The 18,099-nt window shown below is 38.4% G+C and overlaps 1 protein-coding gene across 1 annotated transcript; it reads left to right on the forward strand.

Moving 5' to 3' along the window:
- Positions 1 to 3,770: 3,770 nt before the first annotated feature.
- Positions 3,771 to 12,480, forward strand: LOC108430446 (UDP-glucuronosyltransferase 2A1-like). Its single transcript, XM_017702931.2, has 6 exons — positions 3,771 to 4,488; positions 5,880 to 6,028; positions 6,841 to 6,972; positions 8,321 to 8,408; positions 9,475 to 9,694; positions 10,415 to 12,480. The coding sequence occupies exons 1-6, from the start codon at positions 3,771 to 3,773 to the stop codon at positions 10,695 to 10,697; spliced, it is 1,590 nt and encodes a 529-aa protein (XP_017558420.1). The 3' UTR covers positions 10,698 to 12,480.
- The last annotated feature ends 5,619 nt before the right edge of the window (positions 12,481 to 18,099 follow it).

Genomic DNA, 18,099 nt, shown 5'->3' on the forward strand with positions numbered 1-18,099 from the left:
GAATGGATCAACAATTAGATAACGCTACCTTGTCATTAGTTAACGTTTGACAAAACCAATCACTAGTTATCAGCCTGCAAATTTCTTAGCCAGCTGGTCTTTTGAGGCTTCAAATTTGGTGTTCCGAAAACAGCAAAATAGTCACTGACTGACCTACATTGCTAACTATAAGCTATTTATGCACCTTTGTAGCAAGAAAACAAATAAAATACCACATGAAATCAGAATAACTTACATTTAAAGATGATTTCATCCCTTGCTGGGCTGTGTGGCTCACCACTTCTGCCTGGCTTTTTCAAACAAAATCCGAGGTGTGTTGTATAGTATAGTATAGTGTGTTGCAAGTATAGCCTTTGGTGCCCTCTTGATATTCGGTCAAAATGAGATGCCTCAGTGGGCAGCATATTTGAGGTATTTAAGAATTGAGACAGCATTCTTGTCAGGAGCGTCCATATTATGGCGTAAAATGCTGTCTGTGTGGAGATCTCACTGCGTTTTGAGACAAACTAGCATAATGACGTTAAATGTATCTACATTGAAAGTGGTGCTTTGACTTGTGAGGATTTTTTCCTACCAGCATTTTTAAAATCTCCGACACCACAGACACGATCTCCACCGTCCTCTCTTCTAACCTTCAACTGACAATGATGAAAACTCATCAGATAAAACATTACAATGATGTTGATGAATAATGAGGAGACAGAGCTGAATGAAGTGCTCTCAAAATATTCTTCGATTATCACACTTTAGTTTTATTTGATCTAATTTTTGTTACATCAGTAAGGGTAGTTAGCTGACTGGCTAACTAACTTTTTTGTATTTTGTTTACGTGTTTATGTTTTAGCTGTACAGAATGGTTGGTTGCTAAGGGGCAGACCTGACAATGAATCTGTAAGATAAGATTCTTAAATTAAGATAAGATTTGCTTCTGTAATAGAAATTTGTGCAAAAATCTTATTTTGACCTGTCAGATTTTAAGTTAAGACAAAATAATAGGACGTTTCTGTAATATGGCCCCTGATGTCTGAAGAGTTTAATGCCTCTAAAAGCTCCCTCACAGAAAGTTATTACATGAAATAGTTGCTGATTTGTTGCCTGGTGTCTGAGACATTGTTTTAGCACAGTGAAAAGGTTTTACCCTAATATGTATTTTTAAAATCAATTCAACATAGAGAGGTACATGGATGGTGTTATAAAGCAAAACAATCCTCAAAGAAAATTTATTCTGAGATACACCACTATTATATCATCCTTATTACATTATATATCGCTGCTGTCAGAACAAAACCTTGTATCTCCATTTTTGTTGATTTTCAGTTTTGAAATAATTTGAAAAAGCGTGTTGACCATTACAGTTTGTGTAAATTTCTTGAAGGATGGACCAAAAAAATAGTCAAAAATAACTTGGGGAAAAAAGTCTGGTTCCATTGACTTATATTGAAAGTAATGCATGTTTTTTCCCTCTCCTGTAAAGTTACCATTTTGGAGATACAAGGTTTTGTTCTGACAGCAGCGATATAGAAGTGTGTGTGGGTTCACACCTGGTTCCTCTCACCACTGTGAGTCTGTAAGTTTCTCTGCAGTTTCACATCAAACCACTCTGAATGACTTGGTTTGCTCATCTGAGTTATGAAGATATTTTGATAAGTGGTTGTAATTCCCCTGCAATTACATCTTTCATTTTATTATAGCAAGTAGTGGCCAGCTGAAAGGGTAGAAAGAAAGATTACTATAAAATACGTAACATAAAATACATAATTACGTACAAAACAAGATATATCTACTGTATTTATATGTGTGTGTGTTTTGTCATTTTAGCTGACCATTAATGGCCATATAGTTATAATGAAAAAATGTATTGATCTTTGGTTCACTGTGTGAAACAAATACAATTAAAAGTCCCCAAACTGGCTGTTTTTGTTCCTAGGTGTGGACAGTGGTCTAGATTGCTAGATACATGTTATGCTGTTTTATCTTTAGCTTGCTTAGTTTTTCTGACTCTAAAACTGTTTTGTTTGGGCAGGGCAGAAGACATGAGTCCTGTGATCGGTCAGGGGAATGCTGATGGAGGCCTTACTATGATTAGGACTTATTACTATGATTGGTGAAATAACTGGTAATTTATTGATCATTGGAACATTTTTCAAAGAGTATACTTAGTAGATTACTAAGACCGACGAACAATCTCTGTGACTGCAAGACTGACGAACAGTTTCTATGCACAGGTCATCAGGCTTGTGAAGACCTCACCCTTCCCACTGTGAACTGGTTTAACTGTTGGCTGACTTTGTATTCAGTAACTGCACCTTACATACACCTTACATTTTTATTTTTCTTCCAACTTTGGACATATAACTGTACTTTTTACTATTGTTTTTGATGTTATTCTTATATTTACATTTTTTTCCTTCATATTTGGTGAATGGAGGAACAGCAAAGTAAGAATTTCATTGTACAGTGTAACGGTCTGTTTCTGCTGGGCATATGACAATAAAACTCTTATATTAGATGTTTATTGGTTGCCTGCACAATACTGACATGATTAGAAAGAAAATACAGATTTACAAACATTACTCACCGCCTCCCTCTAAAGATGCTATTAACAAACATCAAACAAATAAACGTTACTCATCACTCACCCCAAGACCCAGAAGGACAGGCAGTTTGGAAGATGTGTATGTGACACATCCATATGAACTAATGTTACTTGTAAAGTATAGAGACATTTTCCACAAACATTCCAACCTGCAAGTCAATGCATGTTCCATCCATTAGACAGGAACTCTTCCCCACAACCTCTATGATCCCACTCGGATGAAGTAGCCGTATTTAGCACAAACAGCACAAACAGCTATACTATCTGTGTTCAACAAATTCAGCTGAGTGGGGTTGTAAAGGTTGTGGTGAACGATTTATAGTTGACAAGCTCAGTGTTCACAGATGATGAAAACTAGAAATTACTCATTCATTTACTTTTCTATAATTGAAGCTCTCCAAATATGACGAGAAAGATCTCCAGGCCTTTCTCCTTCCTTGAGAATGTAGTCTTGTCTGCAGGAAAGGATGACAATCCAGCCCCATTGGCTATTGAGCATATCATCGCAGCCCAGTTGGCATCTGAGGACATCAACACAGCCCTATTGGCAGCTGTTCCTTTCCAGGTCCATGGGCAGCTCCAAGTTAAAATTAACTCCAAATTGTTATTGTAGCATGTTTGTCAGATGTGTCTCTGTACATTACCAGCGACATTATATCTGCACGTACTGTGATGTGTCACAGTAGTAATTTAATGCTTATAAAGATTCCTTATATGGATGTGCAAAATGTCTGAATTGACAAAAAAAATATCTATCCACCGAAAATTAGGAAGTTGTCACTGTCATGTATTGTTTTTTTTACATCATAACATCATCTTTATAAATAACGCCAACGGACCCCTTATTGCTGCGAATGTTTTACGTTTTTAAACGGAAACTGCACTTTTCAGACGATCCTCACCCGCTTCAGCCTCTGCCAAAGCGAATCCGGCTACTTTGACGGGATATAAAGATTGCGGTTTGTTCTCTGTTTCAACACGACTTAGAAAATGTAATTTCAGAGATTTAGGACGTTGTTTGTGATCAAGAGGAGGGGTAATACGTGGATATCCGTTGAAATATCAACCCAAGTTTACCGAGCTCCGCCTCGCTCCCTTTGACCCTGAGTTCAGCGAGGAGGTTTTCAGGGCGGTGGATCCAGCAAGTAGTGGAGCTGTCAGTTAGTTCGCTACCATGATATACAGACATCTTCTCCCGTTGGTGGCTTTGCTACTAATCGGCTCTGAAATCAGTCTCAGTGGTAACATACTGGTTCTTCCCGGTGAATTCAGCCACTGGTACAACATGCGAGTAATCGTGGATGAGCTGGTCGCTCGGAATCACAGTGTGACTGTTCTCATTCACTCAGCATCGCCTTCGATCAACTTCAAGCAAAAGGAGAACTTCAAATACATTGTTTTTAAGGTCAGCACGGAAAAAGAAGAAGCAGAGTTCCTGTGGCAAAACTTTATTAACTCTTCGATGAATGAGACCCTCACTGGGATTCAGACTTTGTTGTTGTTTTGGAACATAATGTCTGAAATTCAAAGCTATCTGGAATCAATATGTGACGGGATGCTGCTCAATCAGGAGCTCATAGCTTCACTCAGGGAATCACACTTTGATGTACTTCTATTTGATCCTGTGATGCCATGCAGTGATCTACTGGCAGAGACCCTCGGCCTCCCCCTGGTCATGTCTAATAGACTGTTTTTGGCATACACTTTTGAGAGACTGTGCGGTCAGTTGCCAACTCCACCGTCATATGTGCCCGCTGTTGCCACTCAAGGGCATCTCACTGACCACATGAGCTTCATAGAGCGGGTAGAGAATGTGCTGTTGTATGTTGCTCTCACAGCATTGTACAAACTGCAAATGATAACGTTTGATAAATGTTACACCAAAATAACAGGTAAGGCAGCACCAAGGCCTTTTACACCCAAGCTCTGTTTTACAGGAGTCTGCAGTGATTTAAACCTTAATTATTCCACATATTGTTAAATAGTCTTGGGGAAACCATGAGCACCAACTGACACCTCGAGCCCTCATCTGGATCAACTGTATGAATGACCTTGCATAACATTAATTGTGAAAAGAAAGAACATGTCTGTTTTGTTTCATTTTTACTCAGTATTGGAGATCAAGTCTTTTCTGAGACTCCAGGACTAGGTTTAATCCCTGTCCAGGAAATCAAACCTTAGTATAACCAGCCAGTAACCTCAGCTGAAGCTCAGCTCCTGTGCTTGGTAATGTCGGTTTTTCAAGTCTGTGTCAAAGTTGGAGCCTTTTCATATCTAATCACAGCGTTATCTGGCATGGTATGAACAACATTTGGTCAGTCTTCATCCTTCACCCTAATCAACTTCAAAGACAAGCAAGATTATATTCACAGTGGTTTCCGACTGATGCTGTAGTGTTCTTTGTCCTGTGGTGTTTGCTCACACAATAGGTTCAATTTCTGTGTAGGAACAATTCTGGGAAAAATTGATCAGCTCATACTTCTGAGCCCTGAGGTTTGAGCTAGTTCATGAACTGATTAGAGGCCATGCATAGCACATTTACATTTATGGCATTTGGCTGACGCTCTTATCCAGAGTGACTTACAGTTTGATCTTTTTACACAGGGTGGCAAAGGTGGTGTTAGGAGTCTTGCCCAAGGACTCTTATTGGTGTAGTGTAGGGTGTTTACCCAGGTGGGGATTGAACCCCAGTCTACAGCGTAGAAGGCAGAGGTGTTACCCACTACACTAACCAACCAGCACAGTCTAGAGAACCTGCACCCACCCCATCACTGGGATTCCGACTTTAACATTGTTTTGTTAGTATGAGAATTTTTTCAAGGCAGATTCTGAAGGAGTTCTGCTAAATCAACCGCTCATAACGTCACTTATGGAATCACACTTTTATGCATTTCCGTATGATTCCATTATGCTGTCCTGTGATCTATTGGTAGACACCCTTGACTTGCCCCAGGTGGTGTCTATTCGACTGTGGTGTACAGTATGGAGAGCGGTCAGTTACCAGCACCACTGTCATATGTCCTCACTGTTGCCACCAAAGTAATCAAGCTGCAACTGATGTTCATGTTTGATAAGTATTACAACAGAGTAATAGATAAAGGAATACCAAAGCCTTTTGTTTTTGTAATGTTTTACTTTGTACTCATAGCTCATATTGGTGCTGATAAAGTTTGAAATTAGGAGCAGAAAAAAAGGCTCGTCTTTTAATAGCATTTCATATATAACTTTTAAGTAACTATGCAGGAAACTGATCTGGTATCGCATCATCTTTGCTTCTTCACAGGTAAACCCACAACAGTGTGTGACACTATGGGAAAAGTGGACATTTGGTTAATTAGAACTTACTGGGACTTTGAGTATCCTCGACCGCTCCTGCCGAACTTCAAATTTGTTGGGGGGCTGCAGTGCAAGCCTGCAAAGCCACTTCCAAAAGTAAGATCACTCTTATGGCTGTCAGGACGTCTTTTGAACTTTTGCATGCTTGAGTTACACGTTAAGAATTAACATGTAATTGGGGAAATGATTGAATGTACAAAGGTAGTGCCTGACCCTAAACCTTACTACAGATTATTACCTCACAGAGTTTATCTGCTGGTACTGCAGAAAGCAAGTAAACAGTCTGGGACAGGACTGATGTTCATCCATCCATGTTCTAAGCCGCTTATCCGTCAGGGTTGCGGGAGCCTATCCCAGCAGTCTTCGGGCGGAAGGCAGGATACACCCAGGACAGGTCGCCAGTCCATCGCAGGGCAGACAGACAGACACAGACAGTCACTCACACCTAGGGGCAATTTAGCACGTCCAGTTGGCCTGACTGCATGTCTTTGGGAGGAAACCCACGCAAACACGGGGAGAACATGCAAACTCCACACGGGGAGAACCCTGGTCGCCCGGCCGGGGAACCGAACCCAGGCCCTCCTTGCTGTGAGGCGACAGCGCTACCCACCACGCCACTGTGTCACCCTAGGACTGATGTTCTCCTCAGGAAAATTCCTTTCTGAATGCATTTATTTATGCTGACAAACTTTTAACCCAACATTAATGTGAGCTGCCTCACCAACACTTTAGCCAGATAGCTAAAATTAAATAGCTGGTCAGCCAGTTGGCTAACCTCAGCCCAGCCTGAGGCTTGGTCTGTGGTGCTGCAGCTGGATGTCACTGCTCACTTCTGTTGCATTTAAATCAGCTTTTTGAGGAACATGATCATAGAACTAACATGAAGTCTTTGCTTTTTGATTTTGTAGGAGATGGAGGAGTTTGTTCAGAGCTCAGGGGATGATGGCATTGTGGTGTTTTCCTTGGGCTCCATGGTGAAGGACCTCCCCAAAAAGAGAGCCAACACCATCGCTGCAGCACTCGGGCAGATCCCACAGAAGGTCTGAGATTACACTGTAATGTTCATATCTGCAAAAAGAAAATCAGCCATCTCAAGGTCTACAAGCCATCTTGATACGAGGCTGATTAGTGCTTAAACTGACTGTTGTTTGTTCTCCATAAAAACTAGAAATAGACTAAGGGTCAGTATTACAGAAACTTCTTAAGTCTTAAATCTTATCTGTGTAGTTACCATGACAACTTCAGTTAGGACCGAATTTAGGACTGAAACTGAAACAAAACAACAGTCCTTAAGTTCATCTCAACGTAACTGCAGATAAGAAAACAGTATTACAGAGAAACACCCTAACTAGACTAAATTTCCTAACTTTCAGATAAACCCCAGAGCTTCTTAACTTCTGTTTTAACCGTCTGTTTCTGTTGTCTTGTGCAGTGACAGACAGCATAGTTCACTGTAACTGGCATAATGACGTTACATTTACATATATCGAAAACGGTGCTTTGACTGTCAGGGTTTTTATTCTAACAGTGTTTCAATAACCCAGAGGCTGTAGACACCACCCCCTCTTCACCACCCCCTCTTATTACCTTCCTCTTAATGTTGATGAAAACTCATCAGATGAAATATTACAGTGATGGTGGTGAATAATGAGGAGACAGAGCTGAACGGGTGTCTGTTTATTAGGAGGAATAATGTTAGCGTGTTCGGCTAAAGTGTTTGGGAAATGAAACTGAAACTGGAGACCAGCAACTCTGATAAACAGCACAAAGTGCTGTAACATTCTTCACTCTCAAGTTTATCGCACTTCAGTTGTGTTAGACCTTTTTACATCAGTTACAGTAGAAAGCGGTCTGGCTGACTAGCTTGAATATTTTATATGGTTGGTTGCTCGGTAACAGCTGTTGGCCGACTTCGATTGAATAATTCAAGATTTCATAAATTGAGTTGTCATAAGATAAGATAAAATTCCTAAATTAAGATTTGATTTGTTTCTGTAAAACGAATTTGTGAAAAATCTCATTTTGACCTGTCAGATCTTAAGACAAAAATTTGGGATGTTTGTGTAATACAGCCATAGACAAACATCCCTGCAAATATTTGATTTCATAGTACTGCTCTTTGCCCCATCTAGAAAATATCTGATTTTAGTTTAATAGTGAACTCTACAAGTACTTGTACTACAAGTACTACAAGCCATCTTAAATGTTTTAAACAAAGTGCCATTCATAGAACCTGCATGTAGTAAAGTTTATTAATCTTATTTTCTTTATGGAGAAAAGAGATGTTTTTTGATGGTTTACTTAATTAGTCTTGGTTAACTATTTATTTTATTTATTTATTTATTTTTTGCTCTTTGTCATTTCTCTGAATTCTACGTTTAATGACAGGTCTTGTGGCGGTATACGGGAGAGAAACCAGACACTCTTGCTCCAAACACAAGACTCTATGACTGGATTCCCCAGAATGATTTACTAGGTAAGGTAGAGTTCTGTCATTTGAGTGTGTTTAGTTTTAATATGACATTTTTTTCAGAGATACTGATACTAATTTTAAAGTTGCACTATGCATGAGTTTCATTGTTAAAATTGAAGAAAAAAAATAGCATTAAGAGGAAGTAAAGAGGGAAAAAACACGCTAAAATATGGTGTGCATGTGCCATGCGAGCTGCCCTGTAAAGCCTAAAATAACAATTTAAAAGTTAGAGGTGTCGGGTTGGATTTTGTGGGGGTCATACATATAATGTCACACACACATGCTCAAAAAGAAGGTCCAATTTGATGTTTGGGTCTCAAATGCAAAATCAACATCATACTGATGAAGACATGATGAGAATGAATTACTCATCAGATTCGTTGCTTGGGAAAGGGGTCTGACACACAAACGACGTTACAAAATCTTCTTTCACAAGTCACATGCAATTACACATTTACAAAGCTACATAGTGGAGTGCAATTATTATTATTATTTTTTTATTATTATTATTATTATTACTAGTAGTAGTAGTAGTAGTAGTAGTAGTAGTAGTAGTAGTAGTATTAAAATTAAAAGTCCCCATACATAATGATAAGATCATTTTAGGCATCTGTATTTTGGTCATTGGACGGAAGTCAGGATACACCCTGGACAGGTCGTCAGTCCATCACGGGGCAGACAGACAGACATACACCTACACACACACATTCACACTTAGGGGCAATGTAGCATGTCCAAATGGCCTGACTGCATGTCTTTGGACTGTGGGAGGAAACCAACGCAGACACAGGGAGAACATGCAAACTCCACACAGAAAAGACCCGTGCCAATACTACTTGTAATATTTTGTTGTACCAATACAGTGCAGCTGGTGTTATCTGGTTCATTGCTGTTGTGACGTAATGCTGATTTGTCCTGTATCAACCAAAATAATGTTGTATGTAGAAAACATTTAAACAGATGTTATCACAGATTCCAGCAAATAAATGGAACCAATATATACTGTTTCTTTGCCTAATTCATATTATACCAGTAACAGTGATGATTTCTAATGGTTTGTCTCTGATAGGACATCCTAAAACCAAGGCCTTCATCACTCATGGTGGGACTAATGGAATTTATGAAGCTATTTACCACGGTGTCCCAATGGTGGGCATTCCACTGTTCGGTGACCAGACAGACAATCTGTTCCACATGAAAACTAAAGGAGCGGCTGTTATACTCGAATACAACAAAATGGAGACCAAAGACCTGAAGGACGCTCTCACCGAAGTTATTAACAATCCCTCGTAAGTTAATTTATTTATTTTTATTTTATTTTAACTCCCTCATGTTGGTGGCAATGAAATGACATTTCATGGCATCATGGAAAAAATTGAAAAATGCCATGTAATGCAAAAAACAAACAAACAAACAAACAAAAAACAGTGATTTAAGGCTATAAAAGCACTTGAGCACTATTTATGAACTTTTTATTTTAATTTCCTCAGCAATACTATATATATATATATGTATATATTTAACCCCAGTTTTGATGGGCAAACTTGTAGAATTTTGGGCCACCCTGCTCAAATGACATTTTGTTGATTAAGTTAACACATCCTCTACAGAAAACATACTTCTGCACATTTGAATGCATAATCACTAGTTATTTGCTGAATGTAACATGTAATAAATAATCCCATATTTAAGTTTTTTTTTTTTGCACAGGCCGCATTTATTTCATTTAATTCATGTTAAATTCAGTAAATAGCTTGTCTCCTGTTTTTTAAAGGATGTGTTTCAACAGCATGTCTTTGAGACTCTAATAAGTGGAAGAGAAAACTGGGGAAAAAAATAATAAACAGCTGCCACTAGTTTCTCAAAATTAAGTAGACCAAGCAGAGTAACTAACTGCACTGCTCCATCTATTTTGTGCCTGATGACACCCTGTCAGAACGCATCTGATTTGCCCTTAATACCTCTCTGTTCACTTCCTATACACAGTTTGACTTAATTTCTTCTGACAGGTACAAAGAGAGCATGATGAGGCTTTCCCGAATCCACCATGATCAGCCGATGAAGCCGCTGGACCAGGCTGTCTTCTGGATCGAGTTTGTGATGCGCAACAAGGGGGCCAAGCACCTGAGGGTGGCAGCCCATGACCTCACTTGGTACCAGTACTACTGCCTGGATGTCGCTGCCTTTTTGCTGTCCATAGTCGCTCTGGTCACATTCATCTTTGTGAAATCGTGTGCTTGGCTCTTCCGTAAATGTTGCAGAAGGACCTCAGCAAAGAGCAAAAAAGAGTGAATAACTGAACGAACATCACTGTGTTAATGATTACTGTGATATTTTCACATGGGTTTTTTACGTCTAAAGTGCTCTATTATACTGTAAATGTATGTTATACATTCCTCAGGTTTTTTACTATTTAACCTTAGGTTCTCACCAATTTCAGCAAAAGTAATCAAACACATTTTATAAATCATTTTCACTGTTCTCAACAGCACTCAAAGGGATTTTATCCATTTCTTGTAGAGTGTTTTCTTTTGAATAACAAAACATTGATTATGCAAATGTCAAATCAGCTTTTTTTTAGATTATTTAGGGCATTCTGCGCATATATAACTGAAAGTCTGCTCTGTTTTATGTATTTTAATGTACTGAATTATAATGTGATTTTGCTGCAGTGTTGAAACTTGAATGATGACAAAAACAGACGAAACCAAACAAAATATGACCACAATGCAATTTTAAATGAGAACAAATATAGACGTAGAAGAATCCTAGAAGCAAGAATCAAAGAATTTAAGCGTAATACATGAGTAATGAAAAAGACTAATAAAGAAAATAGGTATAAATGGTTTTCATCTTTTAAAGTTACAATAGAAATTGTCTCAGATATTTTGAACTAATTTGATCACTGTTGGCTCTCTGTAAGCAAAATGTTGGGACTCTTGTGTTGAGCTGCTAGCGAACAATAAGGGGTGACTGGGAAGGAACCTCTGCTGTGAAAACATCTCGCACCTCTTTATAAAGATGACCATACCGAGATAAAACGGACAATTGTAGCTTTCATAAAATAACTGTTTACAACTGTGTGATGATGATGATGACTATCAGTGGTGCTAATTCTCTGTTCCTTTCTTTAAAACTTACTCCGAATTACCATCTAACGTTGAATGAGCATAAACTACATCCACTTTTATCATTAAGTGAAAGATGGTAATAATAATATTTTGCAACTATGACTGTTGTAGAGAGACGTTAGTGACATTACACAGAAACGTGAAATAATGAAAATAGGTTGAATAAAGTAGAAACTAGGCAACAATGTTCTAACAGTATATTTGTAAACTATGTAATAAGCAGTGATTTTCAGCTCAGTAACATTATTATTCTATTAATACTGGTTATATTTTCTGAGTTCCACCTTAAATGGTGCCTGAATGCCTCAGCCTCCAGCTACCTCAGACGGAGGAACCAGACTCGACTGGTCTCAACAACCATTTCCACCTTACCCCGAGACCAAGTCCAAATAAAATTAGAGTTAACTTAGCAGCTCTGGGGTAAAACCCAGTCAGTTCAGCGTGGTTGTTTTACTGCAGTAAGTCACAGTGAAGCCAGCTGAAGTTCCAAAGTGTCTGCATTTATTTTTGGTTCCATGCACTTCAGCTAAACTTAGTTTAAAGTAAAATAAGTAGAAGGTAAAGAGCCATGGGTTAGGTAAAACTAGCATTATAGTGGGATAACTAACAGGCAGATTCTTAGCAATCTATCTGCATCACCATCAGATTGCTTGTATTACTTGTGCCATGAGTAATGTTTGTACTTGTGTATCTGATGACATCACCCTGTTGCCCAGGCGTAGGTGCACTTTACTTCTCTCAGAGTGGATACTAACTTTTACCCTTTTATTGAGTGTGCGCTAAAAATGAGTGCAATATAACTACCAAACTGACTTTACTACTGTCACAATTGGCCCCTCCCAGTCCTGTCCATGTGTTTGTGTTGTTTTGGTTTAGCCCATGTGCGTTTGTTTTGGTTTAGCCCCCTTGTTTCAATATTCCGCCCCTGATTGTCTCCACCTGTTTCCCACCTGTCCCTCATTTACCCTGTGCATTTAAGCCCTGTGTTTGCTGGTTGTACTGGTCTATGTTTGTACTGGTCTATGTACAGTTGTTTGTTTTGTTTTATTCTGGTTTGTCATGTCTGTCCCCCAGTCTATCCGTGATGGATCTATGACCCTGGATTTGCCCTTAATAAACGTCGCTTATCTCCACATATGCGTCCGTCTCCTCGCTCCTCCCCCCATTACAACTACTGATATTTCATTTTGTTTTATCCATTAAAATCTCCTGTATATGACTGAACAAGTTCTATGCTACTCATGTAGAAGCTAATAAATATCATGACATGATGATCAGCTTCCTAGCAGTACCATTGTCTATCTGGCTTTCTTCTGCATCTGCCATCTAGCAAAAAAATAAACAAACTTCAAGTTTCCACCCCAAAAGTTGTATACACACGTAAGAAAGGTGGTTCTTTAAGGGTTCTGTATACAGGAAAATGTTTATATATAGAACTATGAACATTCACAGAACCTTTTGCATAAGTTTTTTTTGCATTGGGAAAATGTTCTTTAGCTTGATGGAGAATGTGCTGTAGACTGTAAACTTGAAGAGCCAACTTGTGCTTCAAAAGTTGCTCCCACCTCATCAGAAGAGGGTTCTCCTAGTCTATCAAGTGGAAAATCTCACTCTGTAGGAGGTGAGTAGGCATGTTCACAATAGATAAAGCAATGGCTAATTTTTAAAATTTTTGTCAGGCTGCCCCTTTAAGCTGTTGTTTTCACAGTCATATGTTTACAGCATAACAGAAGGTGAGGTGGGTTTGCTGGACAGAGGCAAATGCATGTAAATAAAATAAAATGCATTTATTAAGACACTTTATGTTTTAACCAAAACAACAAAAGTTTGACCTCACCGTTAGAAGGCGGCAGTGAGTAATGTTTGTTTATTTGACGGTTGTTAAAAACACCTTTATAGGCCCGTGGAACGTAATCCTTGCTTATTCTCAGCTTGAAGTCCCAGGTAACTATTTCCTTTCTAATTATGTTGTTCTTGCAAGCAAAAGGTTAACATGTACTAAGTACACCCACTGACCAGTAAATGTCCGATATATTTCATATTTGTCTCATCCCAATGTAAACTGGGTGGTCCTAATCGTAGTAAAGCTTACATAAGAATTCCCTGACCAATCATAAGGCTGACGTCTCTTGCCCCACCCCCACAAAACAAAACCGTAACAAGTTGAAGCTAACCCAGCATGCCTAAAAGCTAGACCACCTGTCCGTACTTCGGAAGGAAAACCGGCCAACTTGGGGACTTGTTTCATATTGTGAAACAAAAATCAATGAAAATGTTGATTATGACTATATGGCAATTAATTGTCAGCTTAAATTTTACAATTGCGACAAAACACACATGTATAAGTGCACTAAAATGTATCTTGATTTGGAAGATTTATTCATGCAGTTTATGTTATGTATTATAGAGCGATCTTGGGTCTGAGAAAGGTGCTACATAAATAAAGCTTATTATTGTTATTATTGTCACTATTATTATCGTTTGACTGCTTCTGCAGCAGTGACTATTTAACAAAACAGGTGTGGCTTGTAAGCCTTGTAAGCTGGCCACTCCTTGCCATAATAAAATGAAAGGTGTAGTTACAGGGGGAATTCCACCCACCTTTTAAAATTTCTTCAGAGTGGTTTGATGTGAAATGCTTTATTGTATCCAAACTTACAGACTAACTAACTTTTTGTGAGGGAGCTTTTAGAGGCATTAAACTATTCAGACATCTGGTTCCTATCACCACCACTGTGAATAATTTTGACTCTATGTTTTTCTAGAACAGAGCCTTTCACTCCAAACCACTCTGAATGACTTTGTTTACGTCAGCACAACTGAATTGTGCAGAAATTTTGAGAGTTGGTGGAATTCCCCTGTAATATGAATGTGATAGCTCATAGTCCAGACGCTCACAGTGACAAGACGTGAGTCACAGCCTGCTCGAGTAGCACTACAGTCAAATTCTAAAGGTTTATTCAAAATGCCACAAATGTAATAAAATGTCAATACAATGTCTTATCCTAAGGACGGATTCCACAGGCTGGCACATCATTAGTTCCTTCCTCACAGAACGAAACAAACAGCTTTCAATGTATTTCAGGGCAGAAAAGAAAGGATATTAATGTTATGCTGTAAGAAAGGAACCCTCAGCTGCACACTGTAAATGGTAACTGTTGCTTCTTTCAAAGGACTTGAATGTGTTGTGCACAAGAATCCTCTGTATCTGTGTTTATGAGAGGGGATTACCGCTCCTGCTAGAAACCAGCAAGCTGTAAATGTATCCCCAGTCACATGAATTACAAGCATTAGTTAAAACTGACTGATGCCTAATGCAATATTGATAAAGTGGGGCACATTTAGTCCTTTTCAAAGGGGAATTTCACAGATTTTTCAAAATGTATGCATAATTCAATCACTGACATAAACAAACATTCAGGGTAGTTTGATGTAAAATGGTTAATTGCTGATTTCTTTAAAGTGGTACTGATAGGAACCAGAGGTCACAATGTCTACAACACATATATAGCCATTTTATTTACTATCCAAAACCACCACTGAAACCTCCACAGAGCAGGTATTATTAGTGGGTGGTGGGTCATTCTCAGCACTGCAGTAACACTGATATGATGGTGGTGTGTTAGTGTGTGTTGTGCTGGTATGAGTGGATCGGACACAGCAGTGCTGCTAGAGTTTTTAAACGCTGTGTCCACTCACTGTCCACTCTATTAGACACTCCTATCTTGTCGGTCCACCATGTAGATGTAATGCAGCTCATCGGTTGCTGCACAGTTTGTGTTGGTCATTCTTTAGTACTTCTTCAGTGGATACAGGATGCTGCTTATGGGACACTGTTCGCTGGATATTTTGGTTGGTGGACTGTTCTCAGTCCAGCAGTGACACTGCAGTGTTTGAAAACTCCAGCAGCACTGCTGTGTCTGACCCACTCATGCCAGTGATATCCACATTTCAAACAACGCCCTAAAAATCTTTTACATTTTCTAAGTTGTGGTCAAATAGAGAACAATCTTTCTATTTTGCGGAGTACATTTGATCAAAGTAGCCAGAATCTCTGTGAATATTATTAACAAACATCAAATAAACAAACATTATTCTCCACCAACTTTTAAAGGTGCTATTAACAAACCTCCCATGGACAAACATTACTCACCGTCACTCTTTAAAGGTGTCACAGGACCAGTCAGAAATTAAAACTTTTGTTATTTTGGTAAAAAACCATGACATGTCTCAATAAATGCATTTTCTTTTGTTTACATACCTCTATCTGAAAACTTTAGCCATTGCTTTGTCTATTGTGAACATACCTACTCACCTTCTGCAGCTGGGCCACAATAGTGTCCAGAGTGAGATTTTCCAGTTAAAAGACGAGGAAAACCCTCTTCTGATGATGTGTCTTGAAGGTGGAAAAACTTTTGAAAAACTTTTTTTTTTATGGAGAGGGGTCAGACTTGAAGATGGGCTGGTTTATTTCTTTTGCAATTTTTTGTTTGCTAGATGACTAATGCAGAAAACTGCCAGATAACTAATGTTACTGTTAGGACGCTGAACATCATGTCTGTATTTATTAGCTTTTACATTAGTAGCATGCTGGGTATTGTAGTAAGAGAACACTGATGGTCAGAAACACAAAAAGGATACAAAATCATTAATTCTGTCAAACTGATGAGGCTAGTGGATGCAATGCTGTGCTATAGAATATTACATAACAAGACAAATAACATATTAAATGCTAGTTTTAGGTTGAAATTCCCCTTTAAATATTGACAGCAATATGCACAGCAATGACTGCCAATGAATGTGACTAAGACTGTATTGAGTAAGGAGTTACATTCTGAAAAAAGGTGAAACTATTGGACTTATGTAGGAAATCACTTGAGGAAGTCACATTACTTGCTCAGTCATATACAGGAGATTGTAATAGTTAAAAACAAAATGAAACATCAGTAGTAAAGTCAGTTTGGTATTTATATTGCACTCATTCTCAAAGGAAATTTAATGCACGTACACATACTGGACAGCCACACACACCTCTATACAACTAAACTAGTAAGTTTCAAAATCATGTCACCTTGACACTGTTATCATGACAGATTGATACCATATATACATCACTATTGTGACCAATAACATAATTTTCTCCAGGAATTCTCCACAGTTTTACATCCTGTGCCACATTTGCAGCATGTGGCCGATTACATGTGTTTACATCTGTAACTTGATGCACTTTATGAACAGCTGCTCTACATACTTGCACATTTGCTTTAATTTGCAAATTGCACATGTAACTTTAATTTTATTTCAACTTTCATACTGTACATTTTTACTTTTACTTTTTACTACTGTTTTTAGAGTTATTCTTATATTTTCTTTTTTTTATTCTCTTAAGATAATATTTGGTGAATGGAGGAACAGCAAAGTAAGAATTTCATTGTACAGTGTAACCACCTGTTCTGCTGTGCACATGACAATAAAACTCTTGAATCTTGAATTAGCACAAGTAGTTTAATTTCTTTTCTCTTTTTGCAATTTTTGCCCAGTTTTTCTCCTAAACTGAATTATTACAAATTCCTCCTGGTAGCAAGGTGTCCTAATTCAAGCTGGGAGGGTAAAAGTTAGTATCCACTCTGAGACAAGTGAAGTTCACTTAGGTCTGGGCAATTTAATCAGATATACAAGTGCAAACATTACTCACCATACAAGTAATACGAGTAACCTGATGCAGAGACATTGTCAAGAAGCTGCCTGTTTGTTATCTCACTGTAATGCCAGTTTTACCTAACCCACGCCTCTTCACCTTCTACCTATTTTACTTTACATTAAGTTTCGCTGAAGTGCATGGAACCAAAAATGAATACTGACACTTTGAAGCTTCAGCTGGCTTCACTGTGACTTAGTGCAGTAAAACAACCAAGCTGAACTGACTGGGTTTTACCCTAGAGCTGCTAAGTTAACTCCAACCTGGAAAAAAAGTTATCCTCCTTTTCCGGCACTGTGTACAGCAAGAAAACCAGGATCAGAAAAAGGTAACAAATAATTTTTTTTAAGTACGTTTTATTCATTTTTACCGTTAAAAGACTGAGTTTTTGTAGGGACTTTAAAAACCATTAGCCAATGTTAGAGTGAATTCCCCACTGTCTCTGCTGGGTGTGACTTAACTTTACTATCCGAGTAAAATTTGCAGTATTGTCTGTACAAATTAAGTGTCCCGGTGCTTAGTTGAATTATGAAAACTATAATGCAAGCTAGGAAATGATAACACTACATTATAATTGGGAAATTATTATTTGACCAAAGGCATTTATAGCCAAACATCAGAGTGACAACACTGTAATGGCAAAAAACACCTTGTTTTTTAAATATGTAAAATACATGACCATTGTTTGGAAATCACTTGCAGCCTGATGTTTCTCCAAAAGGGAGTGCTATTACCACACAAGCTGCCACAAAACTGCACCAGAAGAAGCTGATGAAAGCAGATGTTTGCAGCAATAACCAATAAAACAGGAGGGAGTTTTCAAAAGATCTTGTTTTACTCAGTGTCATATTAGTATTATTGTACA

This window comes from Pygocentrus nattereri, chromosome 23 (genome assembly GCF_015220715.1).
Source record: "Pygocentrus nattereri isolate fPygNat1 chromosome 23, fPygNat1.pri, whole genome shotgun sequence".
NCBI classification, from domain to species: domain Eukaryota; kingdom Metazoa; phylum Chordata; class Actinopteri; order Characiformes; family Serrasalmidae; genus Pygocentrus; species Pygocentrus nattereri.

Excerpts from the sequence above, each read along its gene's own strand:
- LOC108430446 (XM_017702931.2), top strand. The coding sequence starts at position 3,771 with ATGATATACAGACATCTTCTCCCGTTGGTGGCTTTGCTACTAATCGGC. Across the intron at positions 4,489-5,879 it reads ATGTTACACCAAAATAACAG|GTAAACCCACAACAGTGTGT; the intron begins GTAAGGCAGCAC and ends GCTTCTTCACAG. Across the intron at positions 9,695-10,414 it reads GAAGTTATTAACAATCCCTC|GTACAAAGAGAGCATGATGA; the intron begins GTAAGTTAATTT and ends TTCTTCTGACAG.